This window comes from Schistocerca piceifrons, chromosome 6, assembly GCF_021461385.2.
Source record: "Schistocerca piceifrons isolate TAMUIC-IGC-003096 chromosome 6, iqSchPice1.1, whole genome shotgun sequence".
Classification (NCBI taxonomy): Eukaryota; Metazoa; Arthropoda; class Insecta; order Orthoptera; family Acrididae; genus Schistocerca; species Schistocerca piceifrons.
The window spans coordinates 436695799-436714420 of NC_060143.1; the positions used below are offsets into that span (position 1 = coordinate 436695799).

The 18622-nt window shown below is 39.7% G+C and overlaps 1 protein-coding gene across 2 annotated transcripts in view; it reads right to left on the bottom strand.

Annotated features, from left to right (window-relative positions):
• Positions 1-18622, bottom strand: part of LOC124802758 (testis-expressed protein 2) — a 314369-nt gene that overhangs the window by 208064 nt on the left and 87683 nt on the right. For both annotated transcript variants that reach the window (XM_047263750.1, XM_047263749.1), the window contains exon 4: positions 7581-8821. In XM_047263750.1, coding sequence (XP_047119706.1) covers positions 7581-8821 — 1241 coding nt within the window. The remainder of the gene's footprint in view (positions 1-7580; positions 8822-18622) is intronic.

An 18622-nucleotide genomic window follows, 5' to 3' on the forward strand; every position in this document is an offset into this window, starting at 1 on the left:
AAGGAAATTTACTTTGAAAGTAATGCTTTCCAAACCACCATTCTGAATATTTTGCTGCAACCTGTTAGAAATAAGTTCATTTCATCAGTTGCCAGAAAGTGCCAAATGACAGGCGTCACCGCACTTGCGCAGCTACGATGACGCAGGTAGCCCATTTGATCGTACGTGTAAAACATTAAAGGATCTTACATATCATCATAAAAAAAACAGGACACCAGAGGATACTCTCAAGAGCATAGGAATTTCGTGAACCATACTAAAATGCATAATTTGGCTTAAAGTGCACATTAGGGGGTAAATTTTCTTGGAGTACCTGTACTATACTATGATGTGTTTGGTTCTTTATCATGGCATAATGCCGTATGTGCTAGAAGATGAAAACGTGCACTTGAAATGCAGCGAACAGTTGAAAGCAGCCAGTAGTATGCAATTAAACACTTCGTTTGAAATAAATGGATTACCTCAGTGGAAAAGAGTTATAAAAGCCAAATTTCTTTAGCAAACTGGCAAAAATAACCTCATTGGTCTGCAAGGCAACCAATGCTTGACTGTTAGAAAGGTGGAAATGAAATAAAATCTTAAGTTAATAACTTATTTTAGCCTTCTGTAATTATGTGAATGTATTTTAATTCACTTGATAGCTCCCGGCCACAGAAATTCATTTTGTTTTATATGAGCAGGCCGCTGTGACCGAGCGCTTTGGACCAGAACCGTGCTGCTGCTACAGTCGCAGGTTCGAATCCTGCCTCAGGCATGGATGTGTGTGATATCCTTAGGTTAGTTAGGTTTAAGTAGTTCGAAGTCTATGGGGCTGATAACCTCTGATGTTAAGTCCCATAGTGCTTAGAGCCATTTGAACCATTTTTGTTTACATTTGACGCAAGAGCAATACACGAAGAGGAAACAGCAACATCACTAAACGTAAACACGGGTTACATGGAGACTACCATCCTCCCCATTACAACTTACAACTCAAAAGTCATCTGTTACGCTTCTACAATATTTCCGAACCAGGGCAATACTAGATAGTGCGCCCTCCCCCATTCCTCCCGCATTTGAGGTAGGACGTTACAAATTAAATCGACTTTTCAAAAAATGTTCGTTTTGCAGCATATATCTTTCTGCGAGTCTGATAAATAAAACATATGTCTTCGAGGAAATGTAAGACATGTTATTTGGTCTTTAGTGTGCCAAGTGCAGTGTCGCTACTTCACACAGCATTCTTCTTTCGCACATCACTGTATTTCGCTCTGTTGAATTTAAATGTGTATATTTTGTAATGGATGCTATCAAACTATATTCAGGACAGTGGAAATTAAAATGTCCTGTGGTGCCTAACATTCTCCCAGTCAGCCAACCAGGAGAACAAGAACTCTTCAGAAAATTTGCTCTCTTTATTGCCTATTAGCTAATAACCTGATGTTTTGTGTGACATAAAATTAAATATAGGATACAAAAAATCAGTGAAGACATGAGAGAAGTAAGATACACTACACATTTCTCCAATCCTTAAGTCCTAGCGTTTTTTTCTCTCTAACCATGCTACGGCTTTACATGGTGTGCTTTACTTTCTGCGAAAGAATCTATATCTCATCGAAGCTCCTCAAACCCTTCGCTACATGAAAAAATGAAATTTCGCTGTCTAATACTGAAAAAGCTGTTAATACAAACAGTACCCAAGACTGGTGGTGTGTCTGGAGCTGATTATGTGTATTTTGTCACTGTCTGCTAGATAAAACAAAATAAGCCTTTCTAATATTGCAGCAATTGTAATACACCCCAAATGGTCATTTTTACAACAGGACAGAATATAATTCATGAAGAACCATTATCAAATGCCTATTAGGCCTACTACAAGCAAAAATCTTTGTTAGGAAATAGTTTCACATTTCATTCATATGCTCCAGCTTCTCATCTTCTCCTTCCTTGTTATAACAAACAATCTTCTCATCAGTAATTCTGTAACCATTCCTGCCTGTGTCAACACTTATTCTCCGGTTAACTTCACTAGCCCTGCTACAATCACCGGTTTAGGTATTGCGTGTTTATTCTCCGGTTAGGCGTTATTACGTGTTATCACAACGCGTTTTCCACGCTACTCCCAGAATAGAACTTGAGGCCTGCTGGCCAGGCACTGTACAACTGGCCCTTACTATTGTAGCAGTCTGGCCAAAAACTTTTTATCAAAATTTCATTTTCTTGGATACACCGAGAAGATAACAAGCAATCTTTCTCACATGTTATTCCTGTTAGTCGTTTATTTCCACTCTGGTAGTTTGAATCTATGGCTTTCACTAGTAACTGTAACAACACTAATCATTTGCAAACCCAGTCAACCACACAAACAAACGTTGGCATTCACCCGTTCAGCTTTATTCCGCTCAGCTCGTATGGTCCCGTCCCCTTTTCTCTGCAAAGAAGTTTACTTCTAGATGCGACGGGGATTCCCCTGGCAGACATCACATACACTATGCACGCATTCAAAAATCAGCTTATGATTCATTCAGAAATCAACTCAGAATGTGTTCAAAAATGTTCAAAAATCAACAGGAATGTGTTTCAAAATCATATGAATAATCGATAGACCAACGTGCGCTGGATGCTAGTCGCTTTGCAAAACAAGGTTTTTTCCTCAACAATATGAATCTGGTGCCCCCCCCCCCCCCCCCCTGAAATTGCCACCTGGGGCAGACACCCTGGTTTGCTCCTCCCCTCTACTGCCCCCTAGATCTGGGCCTGTCGCGCATGAGTGAATATGGCAGCTTGGGCGCACCAGTAAAATTTTTCAGTGTAGCATCTGGCTGCTTTTGATGTTACTGCTTATACATCTAACAACAACACTTCCGTATCCAGAAGCAGGACTCAACTGTGCATGCGCATGAGCCTGCTCACAACTGCTCGAAGGAATCCAATGTAAACAGTTGTGATGTCGCGCTCATCGGAGGTAATTTGTTGTTCTGAAGCATTGTATAGTCTTCCTAAGGTCTTTGACACATTTTGCTATAAGACACTTGTATGGGCACTGTGTTTTGCTGTTGTATATGGCGCATTTCCTTTGTAACTTAAGTTTTATTTTCTTTTTTTTCCTCTTGTTCATGTCTCACTGCTGCAGTATTATTCTGCAGTACCGGCAAACAGTAATATCCTTTGTTAGAATATTGGTTCTTACCAGCCAAAATTACTAAAACAATGAACAATTCCTGAAATTCTAAAAAATTCCAGGGTTTTCCCGGTTTTTTCACAGATGAAAAAATTCCCGGGTTTTCCCGGATCTCCCGGGTCTAATACACCCTCAATGTAAGAAAAACAGATTGCTAGTTATCATAAAGAAGTTGCAGACAGGCACAACTAAAAAGACACATACATAAAGCTTTCAGCCAAAGCCTTCAACAGTACAGGAGAGAGACACCCACCGTTCTCACACACAAGAAAGCACATCTCATGCACACACAACCGCGAACTCCAGAATCTTGGAAAGGAATGCAGCTCTCATTTGGGATGCAAGCAGCAATCTGGATAGGGTGGGGAAGGGGAAGGGATAGTAGCGTACAGGTGGGGAAAGAGACGAACGTCTCATGGAGTATGCAGGGACTAGACTGCCAACAAGGGCAGTGTCTGGAGGTTTTGGGGCAGAAAGATGGTGATGGTGGTGGTGGTGGTGGTGGTGGTGGTGGGGAGTGGGGGGTGGAGGGTGGGGGGGTGGCGGGTGGAAGTGGGGGGGGGGGGGGGGGGGGGAGCAAAAGCGGAACGAAGTGAGGAAAGGCAGGTGGATGTATTGCCAGAGAGCTGCAAATATACATGGTAGGGGATGAGAACGGGGAGGAAATGATGGACAGACAGGGTGGAAACTGTTGGGCGGAGGGTGTGGGGACAGTATGTTACTGTAAGTTCAGACCTCTCCGTTCTCATCTTCCACCTTGTTTATTTGCAGCCCTCTGCCAATGCATCCAACCGCCTTTTACCATTCCTCTCCTTTTTTGCTCCTTTTTCTCCCCACCTACCTGCCCCGCATCCTCCTGACATTGTGCCTGTTGGCAGTGCACACTCCACCAGACAGCATTCATTTCTCCTCCCACCCGTACACTACTATCCCTTCCCCTTCCCCACCCCCTCCAGGTGCTCCTTGCATGCCACGTGATAAGTGCATTCCGGCCCGAGATGCTGGATTGGTTGTCATTTGTGCGTGGGGCGTGCTTGCTTGCTTGTTTGTTTGTGTGTGTGTGTGTGTGTGTGTGTGTGTGTGTGTGTGTGTGTGTGTGGTCTATTTTTGATGAAGGCCTTACTGCCTGAAAGCTTATTTGTGACAGTCTTTCTGTTGTGCCTATTTGCGACTCAGCATCTCCGCTATATGCTGAGTGGCAGCTTTCATAATATTGTTTCTTTTAATTGTGCCCGTCTGCAACTTCATGCTGATATTCCTACCTGGAGTTTCCATAGAATGAATTTTAGTTTCCCTTGATAGTTTCTCTGACACAACTGTTGACAATCGCTATTAGCTTGAAATTGCAACTCATTTAATACCCATAATGATTAGCAGTTGTCTCTGTGGTATCACTAAGTGTCAACAAATGAGATAAAACTGAATTAATTTTCTTTGTGTTTCTGCATACGTACTACCTAATAGTATTTGTCTTTGTGCAGGTTTCAGAGTTTCACAGTAATGTAGAATCCAATTAACATTTTCAACCTTGCGAAAAAGAAATATTTTGGTTCAAGTGATGATTGTTATGCCAATTAAAGCCCAGAACAAAAAGACAGTACCTTCATAGCTCAATGAAGATATGTATGGTCAATAGCTTTCAATGTGAAAGAAAACACTGTAAATTCTTTCATTAACGAAAGAGGGAGAAAATCCTTAAAGTTAAGCAGTGTGCAAAGCTGGTTCCGTTTCATAAAATCAGAACAAGAATTGTATAAATGGACCAAAGATTTACACGAAGCATGAAATATGTGCCAAAATAAAAAACCCACAAAATTGTGGGAGAAAAACTATTTACAGATTTTGAACTGCTTATGAGAGTCAAAGCACCACTTCTGAAGAGATCAATATAACTGAGCCCTCTGAATTGCAAATGAGATTACTGATATCCAGGTTTCTTCAATGTAGATAAACAGATTCACGAAATTATGTGGAAAAGGAAGTCACAAAATTATGAAGTTTACTTCAAGTGAATGTGTAGAGGAGATGGTATTAAAAGGTTATGCTTATAGAGAAATTAGTAACTGATGTAAAGACAAAGTTTCTTGTTATCCCCTACAACAATGTGTATAGAGCCAGTCGGTCAAGTTCAGTGCAAGAACTGCACACACACACACACACACACACACACACACACCCCGCACATTATCATTTCGAGCAACAGAAAGACAAAGTTGCTTGTATCGATGAATGCTACAACACACGCATATACAACAATGGGACTGATAAGTATCAGTGGATTACTGTTTCCCCAGCTTTATACCTTTCTTCAGGGATCTCACAGCAAATTAGGACCAAAACTTTAAAAAAAAAAAAAAAAAAAAAAAAAAAAAAAAAAAAAAAAAAAAAAAAAAAAAGAAAAGAAAAGAGAGGACCGTTTGGTTGCAGAAATCTTGTAATCAACATAGCAAAATCTGGAAAAATGTAAGAGAATAATTTTCATTATTGTATGCTAAACATCTTCTTACCAAATGAGGTTGAAAATACCACTTCCGTTATAAGGTTCTTTTTGTTTTCCAATGTTTATGCCACAACCGGTTTCGGGCTCTTATATGACCATTATCAGGTGTGAGATCTTTGTGTTGTGACCCTGGGCACCACGCTGATGGGCATGTAAGAGCCTGAAACTGGTTGTGGTTTAAGCATTGCAAAATAAAAAGAACCTTACAACTGAAGCAGTATTTTTAATATCTGCTATAATGCTCAGTTGCAGATGTTCCTCCAGCAGGATTGTTTGTCTTCTTATCAGTTGTAGCAAATAATTCATTTCTTCTGTTGAACTCTTGGCCTGGAAATAATGTCACATCTGTCTTTAGGAGGTACGAAAAGATTCAGCCTCCCGATAAAGAAATTTGTCAACATTGTACAGCATAATTTCAGAAAATTCTCAGACAATATAATTTCTGATAGCTCTTTGTCATTTCAGATTTACCTCTTTGTCATTTCAGATTTACCAGTGGAATAGTATTGTTAAACTTCAGTTACTTGCACATTGTCAGTTTGAATCACCAGGTTTGATGAATTTGATCAAGTATGCCTGGCATACAGAACATCAGCAATTACCATTTTTTACTCCATTGCAGTTCTGTTGAAATAAAACTAGTAATTACTGCAAAGTATGTAAGTGCATTAATTTTTCTTTTCTTCAGGTGCACCTGGTGTAAAGAAAATGTTTGTTTTCATCATCTAATAGACACTTCGCATTTTTGTGATGACTATTAGCAATAATCAAGGAAATATTTCACTGTTAGTAAAATATTCATTATTTAAAAATTATCAAAAGAGCCATGCTACAGTAAATGTTACAAAATATTTCATGTCAACAAATTAATGTCCAGATAGAAGGAAGTCATCTGTAGTGTAATGCCAAGCACTGACTTCATTTTCATTCTCCTGTTAGTAACTTGTGTAGCCTGCAATAGTTTAGCTGACGATATGAACTGCAAGTTAATGATGTGAGACATTTTTGGTAAGGTTCAAATGTTTAAAATTCATGTGTGTGCACTTTGGACATCAAGCTACACAGTGCTACAATATCATCATAGCTGTGTTTGCTTATTTGCTGAGTCACGTGCATGGCAGGAAGGGCTGTTCTAAGTGGTTCTACTTGCAGCAGAAATGAGTAACTTTAAGATCTTTTAAAACATAGCTGCAGTGCATCTTAGTAACTAAAATTTTGACAGTGCATTTCTTTTGGTATATTCTTCCTGTGCGATAAATTTCACTGGTTACGTTTTCATATGCCTGACTGGACCATTCCGTTGTGAGTTTGGTCAGTTCATATGGCGCGCGCGCGCCCACACACACACACACACACACACACACACACACACACACACACACACTGTCCTTTCCTTTTAACTTTACTACCATATCTAGCCACCTTCTATTTGGCTGTTTTTTTCTTATTGTTCACATGGCCAGCAAAGTTGTTGCTCTTATTTATAGGTTTATCAAACTGTCAATTCCTGGACTATGTCATTTCAAAAACCTCACCAATACTGAAGCAAAGAGTGCACTACCTATTGAGCACCACTGTAAATAGAGTTTTCTGCATGCCTGAGCCCTTGTACAAACTTTTATCTACTCCATTAGATAGAACAGAATTCTTCTACTGTAGAAGTGTCACTACATTAAGGAGAAATATGTATTCTCATCAGTCAGTGCACAATAATAAAATGTGAGGAATGTCTTGAAAGGAGAGCATGTAACATCTTGTCAATGTACAGTCTTTAGACATAGATCATTAACTAAGTTGGAAAATTTTCATGTCTCTTTCATTGTGATCTATATTACTTCTTCTGATCCTTTCTAAAAATTAGAACATATAAATCATGAAAAATTACTTTCAATTCAGAGTACAAAACAAAGTATCACTTACTGCGTATTTTGTGAGAGGCTGGTACTCCTTTACCGGTGGAACTTCCAATATAGGCATGGCTGAATAATCTGGAATCACAACTGGTTCAAGGTTCCGTGGCAAATGAACTCCGTCAGGTACGAACATATGATTAAACAACTTACTAAGACAAAACATCATGTACATAACAAGTAACCCATTCACAAATCCCAAAATGAAATTTGGGAGTGGAGCATATAAATTGAAAATGAAATAGGAAATAATGAATATATACCATTTCCAAGAGAGACAACCTACAAATTTAAAAACATGTTCTTTCTTTTTCATTTGCACTGAATGGCTGGACGGAATAAATTTCGTGCAGTCTAATCTCCCAGGATCTGCATTAGCAATTACAGGTTCTGGTACATGAATGTCCTCAGATGCCTCAACACCTGACTCAATATCATCCTCTACAGTGTTTTCAGTCTTTTCATCTTCTTTGGTAGATGCAAGAGATGACATTGTAATACTGCTGATAATAGCAGGTTTATGCGAATGCTGTCGATGTCTTAGCCCAGAAAGATTACTCCTAAATTTGGCATGGAAAGAAAGCTTTTTCGGTGGAACTGTCAGTTCTGACAAACTGTCAGTCTCACCCTGCACAGGTGTACCGGGACCTTCTTCTGAAGCTTCATCTTGAGCTGTTGTACTTTTACTGTCTTCATCTGGATCATCTTTCTCATCAATGGAACTAGAACCTTTCATTGATAGCTTCTCCATTGAAGACCTTTTTGGAGATGGGTCTGCTTTAGCAGCACCATCTTTCTGCTCCATTGTTTTCCCTGAGGCTTCAGAAATGTCTTCTGAATCGCTTATACTAGAATTCTCCTTACTTTTTCCTAACAGTTTACTACTCCTACCAATGTCACTAAATGATAGGGAACCTGATCTCCTATCACTCTTCATCTCACTAATTTTTTCTTCAACAGTCTTTGTTATCTTGCCCCTCAGTTCATGAAAAATCCTCCACGTGTCACTGCCACTTGCAGACGAAGCATCCAAAACACCAACGTCAACACTGGTTGATCTCTTTCCCAAGCCTTTCAGGTACTCTTTCATAGGAGATGGATCTCTGGAGGAGGCAGCTGTGCTACTAGAAGTAACAGTAATAGTACCTGATGTAGTATTACCGACAGTAGTGGCAACAGAAGTAGAAGCAACAGTTGTTGTTGCAACTGATACCGTACTTGTTGGTGGTAATGACTGGCTTTCTTCTTCCCCTGTGAAGAAAATAAGAAAAATAAGAAAAATAATAAATATCAATCAACATCAATGTATCATTGAGTAATTTTTTTTTTAATTCACTTGCAACTATGTTGTACTATGGTGTAGTAAGAGAAAGCTCTCTTGAATACAAGTGTGCACAACAGTCTGGAATTTAAAACCATTCAGTAAAACATGTAGGCAAATATGTGTAAAAAAATTAAAAGGAACACTGTCTCAAACTCTATTTAGAAACCACCAACAGGTACTGTATGGTACAGAAAACAGTCTTTATAATACTAATCAGAGAGACAAAAATAATGAATAATTTTTCACATACACTATGTGATCAAAAGTATCCGGACACCTGGCTGAAAATGACTTACAAGTTCATGGTGCCCTCCATTGGTAATGCTGGAATTCAAAATGGTGTTGGCCCAGCCTTGATGACAGCTTCCACTCTCACAGGTATACATTCAATCAGGTGCTGGAAGGTTTCTTGGGGAATGGCAGCCCATTCTTCATGGAGTGCTGCAGTGAGGAGAGGCATTGATGTCAGTCGGTGAGGCCTGGCATGAAGTCAGCATTCCAACGCATCCCAAAGGTGTTCTATAGGATTCAGGTCAGGACTCAGTGCAGGACAGTCCATTACAGGGATGTTATTGTCAAGTAACCACTCTGCCACAGGCTGTGCATTATGAACAGGTGCTTGACCATGTGGAAAGAGGCAATCGCCATCCCCGAATTGCTCTTCAACATTGGGAAGCAAGAAGGTGCTTAAAAAATCAATGTAGGCCTGTGCTGTGATAGCGACATGCAAAACAACATGTGGTGCAAGCCCCCTCCACGAAAAACACGACCACACCATAACACCACCGCCTCCAAATTTTACTGTTGGCACTATACACGCTGGCAGATGACGTTCACTGGGCATTCGCCATACCCACACCCTGCCATCGGATTGCCACATTGTGTATCGTAATTCATCACTCCACACAATGTTTTTCCACTGTTCAATAGTCCAATGTTTACGCTCCTTACACCAAGTGAGGCATCGTTTGGCATTTACCAGCGTGATTTGTGGCTTATGAGCAGCTGCTCTACCATGAAATCCAAGTTTTCTCATCTTCCGCCTAACTGTCATAGTACTTGCAGTGGACCCTGATGCAGTTTGGAATTCCTGTGTGATGGTCTGGACAGATGTCTGCCTATTACACATTACAACCCTCTTCAACTGTCAGCAGTCTCTGTCAGTCAACAGACAAGGTTGGGCTGTATGCTTTTGTGCTGTAAGTGTCTCTTTGCATTTACACTTCACTACCATATTGGAAACAGTGGACCTAGGGATGTTCAGGAGTGTGGAAATCTCGTGTGCAGACGTATGACACAAGTAACACCCAATCACCTGACCACGTTCAAAGTAAGTGAGTTCCCCAGAGCACCCTATTCTGCTCTCTCACGATATCTAATGAGTACTGAGGTCGCTGATATGGAGTACCTGGCAGTAGGTGGCAGCACAATGCACCTAATATGAAAAACATATGTTTTTGAGGGTGTCCGGATACTTTTGATCACACAGTGTAGCTTCCACTGAATGACAGATTCATAGGGAACATTAATGCAATTTATTTTGGGTACAATGAAATATTTAAGAATTAAATTTCTTGAATGCTTATGACAAACTATAACATAATATTTATTATTGTAAAAGAAAAATGACTATGATGAGTGCGCAAATTTTAAAAAAGGTTCAAAATTTTTAAGTGCAAGTGGTAGGAAGAATTCTCTATCTCTATAATTTCTAAACTGCTGATAATTTATGCACTGGGGCAATAGCATTAATCAACTTTTTTGTGTTAAAAGGATAAAAATAACCACTGAAAACTGGTCACAGGCTGGAAATTGTTATGTCATAATAGCTGCATTTCAATTGATATGAGAGCATGAGACAATAAGAGTTACAGTCTCCATTTACACACAATATGTAGCTAAGTATGGGGCCAAAGATATTTATTTTAATTGGAATGATATAATAATTAAAAAACAGACTTGATTTCAAATTTCTTTTAATTGGAGTGACCGGTTTCAATCCTTAAGGATCATCTTCAGATCCCAGAATGGCGGGTGGACTTCCATGGAGCAGGCTGAGTCGATCCACGATGCTGAACTGACTGCTCACACTGACACTGCAGTCAGTTTAGCATCATGGATCAGCACAGCCTGCTTCATTGAAGTCCACTTGCCGTTCTGGAATCTGAAGATGATTGTTAAGGATTGAAACCGGTCACTTAAATTAAAAGAAATTTGCAATCAAGACTGCTTTTTAATTATTATATTACTAGAAGATCTCTGATAATGTTTTCAAACATTTTAAATTGCAATAACATCATGAAAGCACCCTCCGAAGCTGGTATTCCACCAAAAGAAACACACTGAGAGCATTCTGCTTGGAATGCATCTCTGTTACAGATACAATTATAAAGTCTGTGTATAGCACTCCCGCGTATTGGAACTTCGTGAAACTATAAGGGCTGAAGCGAGAATATTCTATGATGTCCCACATATTTTCAGGCTTAATTGGCTACGAGGAAAAAAAGTGACAAGTGGAATAATCAGGTCTACCTCCGGATGTTTGTGTCGCTCTGGCACAATATTTCGGCCACGTAACTTGTTGCCTTCTTCAGGTGCTACCTGAGACTGCCGTATTGGAGGATCTTGTCCAGTATTTATGCCCAGAGGGCGCTAGGTGCTCTCTTCGCCGTCCGCGCCCGCCTGGCGCTGCGCGGGCGTGGACCGCGAACGCAACTCCTGACGCGGGAGGGGCCTCTGACAGCCGCCAAGACCGCAGATGATGGACGAGCCGGGTGCGGATGACCATCAGAGCACCAGGGAAGTGCCAACACCTCAGGAGCAGCACCAGGTGGGTGCGGACTGCGAACGGAGTGCACGACAAAGGACGGGTCTCAGAGAGTTGCCACAACTGCAGATGGTGGACAAGGCGGGTGCGGACATCCGTCGGAGCACCAGGGAAGTGCCAACACCTTAGGAGCAGCGCCAAGCGGACGCGGACCACGAATGGAACGCCAAACGCGAGTCCGGCCCCAAACAGCTGCCATGACCACAGATGGTGGACGAGCCGGGTGCGGACATCCGTGGGAGCACCAGGGTGGGGCCAAAACCTCAGGAGCAGCACCAGGCAGGCGCGGACCACGAACGGAACACCCAACAGAGGACGGGCCTCAGAGAGCTGCCACAGATGGTGACCAAGTCGGACACAGACGTCTGAGGGAGCACCGGAGAAGAGACAACACCTTACAAGCAGCGCCAGGCGGGCGCGGACGGCGAAGAGCACCCAGCGCCTTCTGGGCATAAATACTGGACAAGATCCTCCAATACGGCAGTCTCAGGTAGCACCTGAATAAGGCAAAAAGTTACGTGGCCGAAATACTGTGCCAGAGCGACACAAACATCTGGCAGTAGACCCAATTATTCCACATGTCAAGATCTCGCTGAGAAAGCCTGAAGAGTTACAGGAAAAAAAGTGTCGTATTACATATTGAACACCCCTCATAATTTATCGAGTTTGTATCTGAACAAATATAAAGAGATATATTATTATAAACAAACACTTGGAACAAAAACTCATTGTATTTATTGAAACAACCAGAACTGTTCAGGTGGTAAACTTATACCTCCCATATAACTTGACAGTACTTAGTTTACACGGCAAGTAACGAATTTTATATACACACCATCCACACAAGTAGTACCCACCATATCTCATGACTCATCTCACATACACTTCTTATTATACTCCCACTTGTCACCATACCTTTGACATAACTACAGAATAAACAATTAATCATTACCTTTAACATATGAAAACAATAAATGCTATTGCCCAAAATTCTTCAATAAAAAGATCAGCCACACAAGTATAAATAATTAAAAATTGTTAACCATTATTCATGCACACACTAACCACACTCTGGCACTTCATCGCACACACAGCCATTTACATAACTTTCATAAACTTAAAGATACATATAACTTTCTTTAGGTCTAGTTAAAACTTGGTCTCAGTGTCAAATTTAGTCTATTTTACATTCTCATTACACTTTTTGTTCCTTTCTACAGCCCTTTTCTTTCCATTAACAATTCATAGTGAATTTCTTGAAAAGATGTATTTATAAGCAACTGACTGTTTGTTTGCTGGTTTCATTACTCGTCTAGTGACTCTATTTCCAAATCACCTTCAAGCAAATCTGTTATGGTCTCCTTGCATGATCTGCTGTCATTAACTTTGTATAACTCCTTGGAAAACTTGAAGTTTTTTGGTTTTTCAGTAATTGAAATATATTTTCAGGCACAGATAGCCAAATATTTTGCAGTTCCTGTAATTATTATTATCGGATATCCAGGTATCCCCACACCACTTTGGAATCATCCTCTTCCTGCAAACTCTTAACCATGTCATAAAAATTACCAATTTCCATCAGTTCAGCAGCCTCAATGGCCTTACCTATTTCCCAATGACACACACATTCGATAATAACGTCATTGATTCTACAGCGTCATGTACTTTCTTCTCAGCCATTGCATCTAATTTCACTACTAGGAAGACTTCTGCCCCGTCAACACTTTCTGCATTATCAACAAAAATCAGCTGCATCTTTATTTGCACTGCTGTCTACTCTGCCTTTGACAATTTCATTACCTTTCTTTCTATTGATTACACAAATAGAATCTGTTGTGACTTGGCAAGACAGCCAAGCCACTAGGAGGTGAAGCCGAAAGGCACGCGTTTAAGCTCACGCAGGCTGGTGTGAGGTCTGGAACAGTTAAAGGATTTGAGTCTAGCAAATAAAGTACATAGTTGTTGGAATACTTAACTTTAATCCATAATTGGTGAACATCGGTCTGACGGTACATGCATCACAAGATAAATAGTAATTGATAATGGCACCTTGATAGGTCGTAGCAAATGACGTAGCTGAAGGCTATGCTAACTATCGTCTCTGCAAATGAGAGTGTAATTTGTCAGTGAACCATCGCTAGCAAAGTCGGCTGTACAACTGGGGCGAGTGCTAGGAAGTCTCTAGACCTGCCGTATGGCGGCGCTCGGTCTGCAATTACTGATAGTGGCGACACGCGGGTCCGACGTATACTACCGGACCGCGGCCGATTTAAAGGCTACCACCTAGCAAGTGTGGTGTCTGGCGGTGACACCACAGAATCATCAGCAAAAATAACACAAAAATGAGCATCACATTTCAAAGAAATATTTTTTAATTTTGATCTACAGCAGTGTGCACATTATGCCCTGCTACATTCACTTTCCCACATTCACTCAAATTATTTCACTGATACAAACATTCACCTTTACCTTGCTCTAACACAGAACATTCAGCTCCTTATGTGCTATCTATCCTGCTCATTACCTTGCCATTCAACCTTATGTATCCACTTGCATTACTTTTTATCTCCAACTTCAGACAGTTTTCAGTATCAGTTTCTGTCTTACACAAAATAGTTCCCATTGATGGGATGCTTTTCTTAACTTCACCTCCTTGATTTTTTATGTTCTATTTAATTTCATCTAATTGTTCATTAATTCTCACTGCAGACTATAGTAGTAAATTTGCTTTAGCCACTTTCATTTCACAGCTAATAGATCAACCTACACTAATCTCATCATCTGAAGATTCACCTTCTGTGCTTGCTTTGATATCACAAATACGTCTGAACTACTCACTTTTAACTCTTGATGAACCCATTGCAATTCCAAAAATTACAGCACTACACAGGAAAATTCACTTTTTGCCATTTGTTGTTATGTTTTGGAGTCCTGCATCTTCCCACAGGACATATGGAGCTGATGTGTGCTCTGCCACTGCTACCTCATGGACAACACCTGCTGCTCACTGAGTTTCCCTCTTTCTGGTGTGAACTGCATCTGCTTGCTAGGTTACCTGCTGCCTTGCGCAGATTGTTTCTGCTGCTTGATGACATCATGTGTTTATGTAGGTGGTTTACCCTCGCCAAACCACTGTGGCTTCTGATGTTTGCAATATCACTTCCCCAAGTCATTTAGGCTTCAAAACAATGCTCTTGAATTTGCTCTGTATGCTGCTCCGACTTCACTCATTATCTAAATCATGACACAAGGTTTTGCTTGTGATTTTGTAAGACAAATCCTGGACAGCCCCCCATATTATGATGTTCTCATACAGTTTTTAAAAGTATTTGAAGATATGTCATGACGGTTTGAATAAAAGTTTGACTTGTGCAGAACACATTTATTAAAACACACTGACTAGTCTCACACAAAACAAACATGAAACCTCATGGTCGCCCTCCTGCACCCTCAGGTGGTAAAGTCATGGTGACGGTCTGTTTGACGCCTTCCCTCATGGTGCAATGATCAACTCAGAAGTGTACTCTACTACCTCAGTAAATTGAAAAATCAACTTTAGCATGTTCATTGCCACAAAAATGCAAATGAACTTCTCCTTCTCCATGACAACAAAGGCTTCACACAAGTTTGCTTAACCCTTAACTATTATGGTCATTCACAGGAACACAATTACTATGGAGGGGTCTCACAGACCGCATTTTTCTGTTTTATATATCAAACCAGAATTTTGCTGAATATATATAGTTTCTTGACTTCCAGTCATTCATTACACTTCCTAGAGGTGGCTTTTGTAGAAATTTGATTTTTTTTAAACACTGCGGTATTTTAAACACTTCGACAATTAAAACAAAGCGAAATCTGGAGCATATTTTTATTTTATGAGTAACGAAAATAACAGCAAATAGTTAGCTCTCTACTCACACATAGATTTTCATCAGAGGGATTATATTACAAATTGGCAATATAACTAGGTGGAAAAATCTGACATGACTTACGATAAATTGTGTGCGAAGTCAGCTTTCAGTTTACGACGCACTTTGCAATGTAGATCGAATATTTCAGTCCATAAATCTATGAATGGAGAAACTTTGCCACCATTTCACTTCTAAAATTACAAGTAAAAACTAAATACTTGTTCTCATGTGCCACTGAATCATACTTTAGTCAATTTCCACCTGCAAACACTTCACGCAGACCTTCCTGGAACACTCCAAATAAATCGGAACACCACGCTGTTGACATGGATACCTTGTTTTCCTCTTCAGACGAGAAGGGCAAAAGGTGCACATTTTTCAATTTTTGAATTCTTCTTTCGGTGTCTGAGGCTCATTTTGCAAGTGAAGACATCTGTCTCATAACACACGTTGCACAGAAGGCCCAGCTTTCCCCGCCATGGAGAAACAGTAGCATGCAATAAAAATGTGGCACGCAAACATTATGGTACGTCTGTGAGACCTCTCAAGGCTAATAATTACGAAACAAAGAGCAGCAACAATGCAAGAATGCTTGACAGCCAATAGGAAGGTACATGGAAGAGTACATTTGGCTTTGCAGGGGTGTGAGAAATATCTTGACACAAAAATTAGTAGCAGTCTGAGAGACGGTCGATAGTAGTTGGGTTAACCAAGAAGAGCTCACAAAACTTCATCCTCCCTACAGCCCAGATCTTGCACCTTCTGACTTCCATCTGTTTGGCCCAATGAAGGATGTACTCCACAGGGAGCAGTAAGTGGCTGATGGGGAGGTTATTGATGTAGCAAGACAGTCGCTCTGATGTTGACCAGTAGTGTGGTAAAATGCGAGCATACAGGCAATACAGGCACCCCCAGGAAGGTAGCGTGAGGGCATCACATGGAGATTATGTTGGAAAATAGGGTTTTGTAGTCAGAGGAGTGGGGAATAACATGTTGTATTGGAATCCCGAATAAAACAAACCTGTTTTCAGAATGCCCCTTGTACATATATCAACATTTGCATCATTCTGGCAATCACATCCTGTGCCAAGATATTCACCTGAGTATTCAGTTTTACGAATTTAAATTTTTTGTAATGTCTACATAATTTCAATTTTTTTTTCTTTTTTTGTACAGTAGTTCAACTGAATGCGGCAGCTTATTTTCATTTTTATGTTAGGGTCAATGTGACACAAGAATGTGATGAGTGAGAGTAGTAGATTGGATGCTGATTTGGGCTCATTTGTATGTCTTGAAAATTGAAACTGTTCTGAGCCAGGACACGATTTTACAGATGAGGTTCAGCCCTGATGCTACGTAGCAAGACAACACACAGTTATGGCAGTATATCCAAGATCTGTAGATCGAGTTAAGTGGGTGTGGAAAAAGTGCTTCTATGAAAATTTAAAGTGAACTTGTTCCACAGGAATGTGTGATGAGTACTTAACAAATTGGAATCTGAAAAGCTTTTTTCATCATTCTTTCAACCAGAGCTTTTCTTGTAAAATTTATTTGTTTTGACAGAATATTTATTCTTGTTATAATTGTTCTGAAAACTAAATAGAAAGTTATAAACATGCAAATGTCAAGGAAAAATATAATTTATTTGATATCCTATAGAAATACTTTTCATTCAAACTGATTTTATGTGCCATTTTCATTGACAAGAGTCTTTAAATATTAGTTTTATTGGACAGCATACTTAGTTTAGGCCACAAGCTAAAACTATTGGTATGACACTAATGCTAACAAGGTCATCAGATATCTTTCATGAATGTTTTACAAATAGTTATAAACTGAAATTTTACTATTATTTATGCTTTGGTTGTTTAGTTGTTAAATGACTTCAACATATTATTATTATTATTATTATTATTATTATTATTATTACTATTACTGTTGTTGTTGTTGTTTGTTTCAATTTGTTCCCTCTGAACACTACTGAACATTCTATTTGGTCTTTTGTTGCAATATTAGTTATATTTATTCATTACAAAATTTTGGGGTATTATGACAATATAAGTCACATCCCCGACATGATTATTATAAATAGTTATATTTATGGTCAAGGATATACTTTAAATTGCACTGGTGTAATGAACACGCTCTCTGAAGCTGAAGGATGTGATGTCAGGCAAGAGGTGCAGGAGGGGGTCTGAGAGCAAACAGCAGGCACTCTGTTGTTGGCAATATGAGGGGATATGTTTGAGACCAGCCAACATATATTTATAAATGTGTTCTGCACAAGTCAAACTTTTACTTAACCTATCACGACAAATATTCAAATATTTAACAGTTCTTATATTTAAGAACTGTATGAGAACTTCATACACATGTACAACCTCAGTGAGGTGCGACAACGTGTGGTTAAGCATCTGTGGACTCAACAATGAGTTTTACAGTTGCTCATATTTTAGCATGCACCAATGTGGCAGTAGTTAATGTGGATTCTTCAGATGTGGCGAATCATGAACACTTGGGCGGAGGAAATATTTAAAAGAAAGCCATGTAGTGTACTGTATTTTACAGTCGCATGTCAGAAGAATATTAAACAACTATTTGCTAGTAGGGAATATCATCCCATACCGAAGTATTAATGAAAGATGAAGATTCATTCGAATTACATGGCATAATTTTGTTACATAATTCAATAATACTTTTTGATAAAGTATCTCAAAGCATCTCAATCCAGGGCACTTAATGAACTTCACTCAATTGATCACCAAATAATGCTAATGATAAAACTATCCATCACTCGCAAAGGAGAGGAGTAATTCTCAGCAGAAAGAGAAGAATAAGAAGGAACCTCACAAAATGACTATCAACGACTTGTACTAATTACTGTACTTCACAGTTGTTAGTGTATTCAGTATCTGACACCTCAAAGTCATTTTGTGACAATTACGTACCTGAAGAACCTCAGAAATTCCTATTATTTCAGGTAGCAA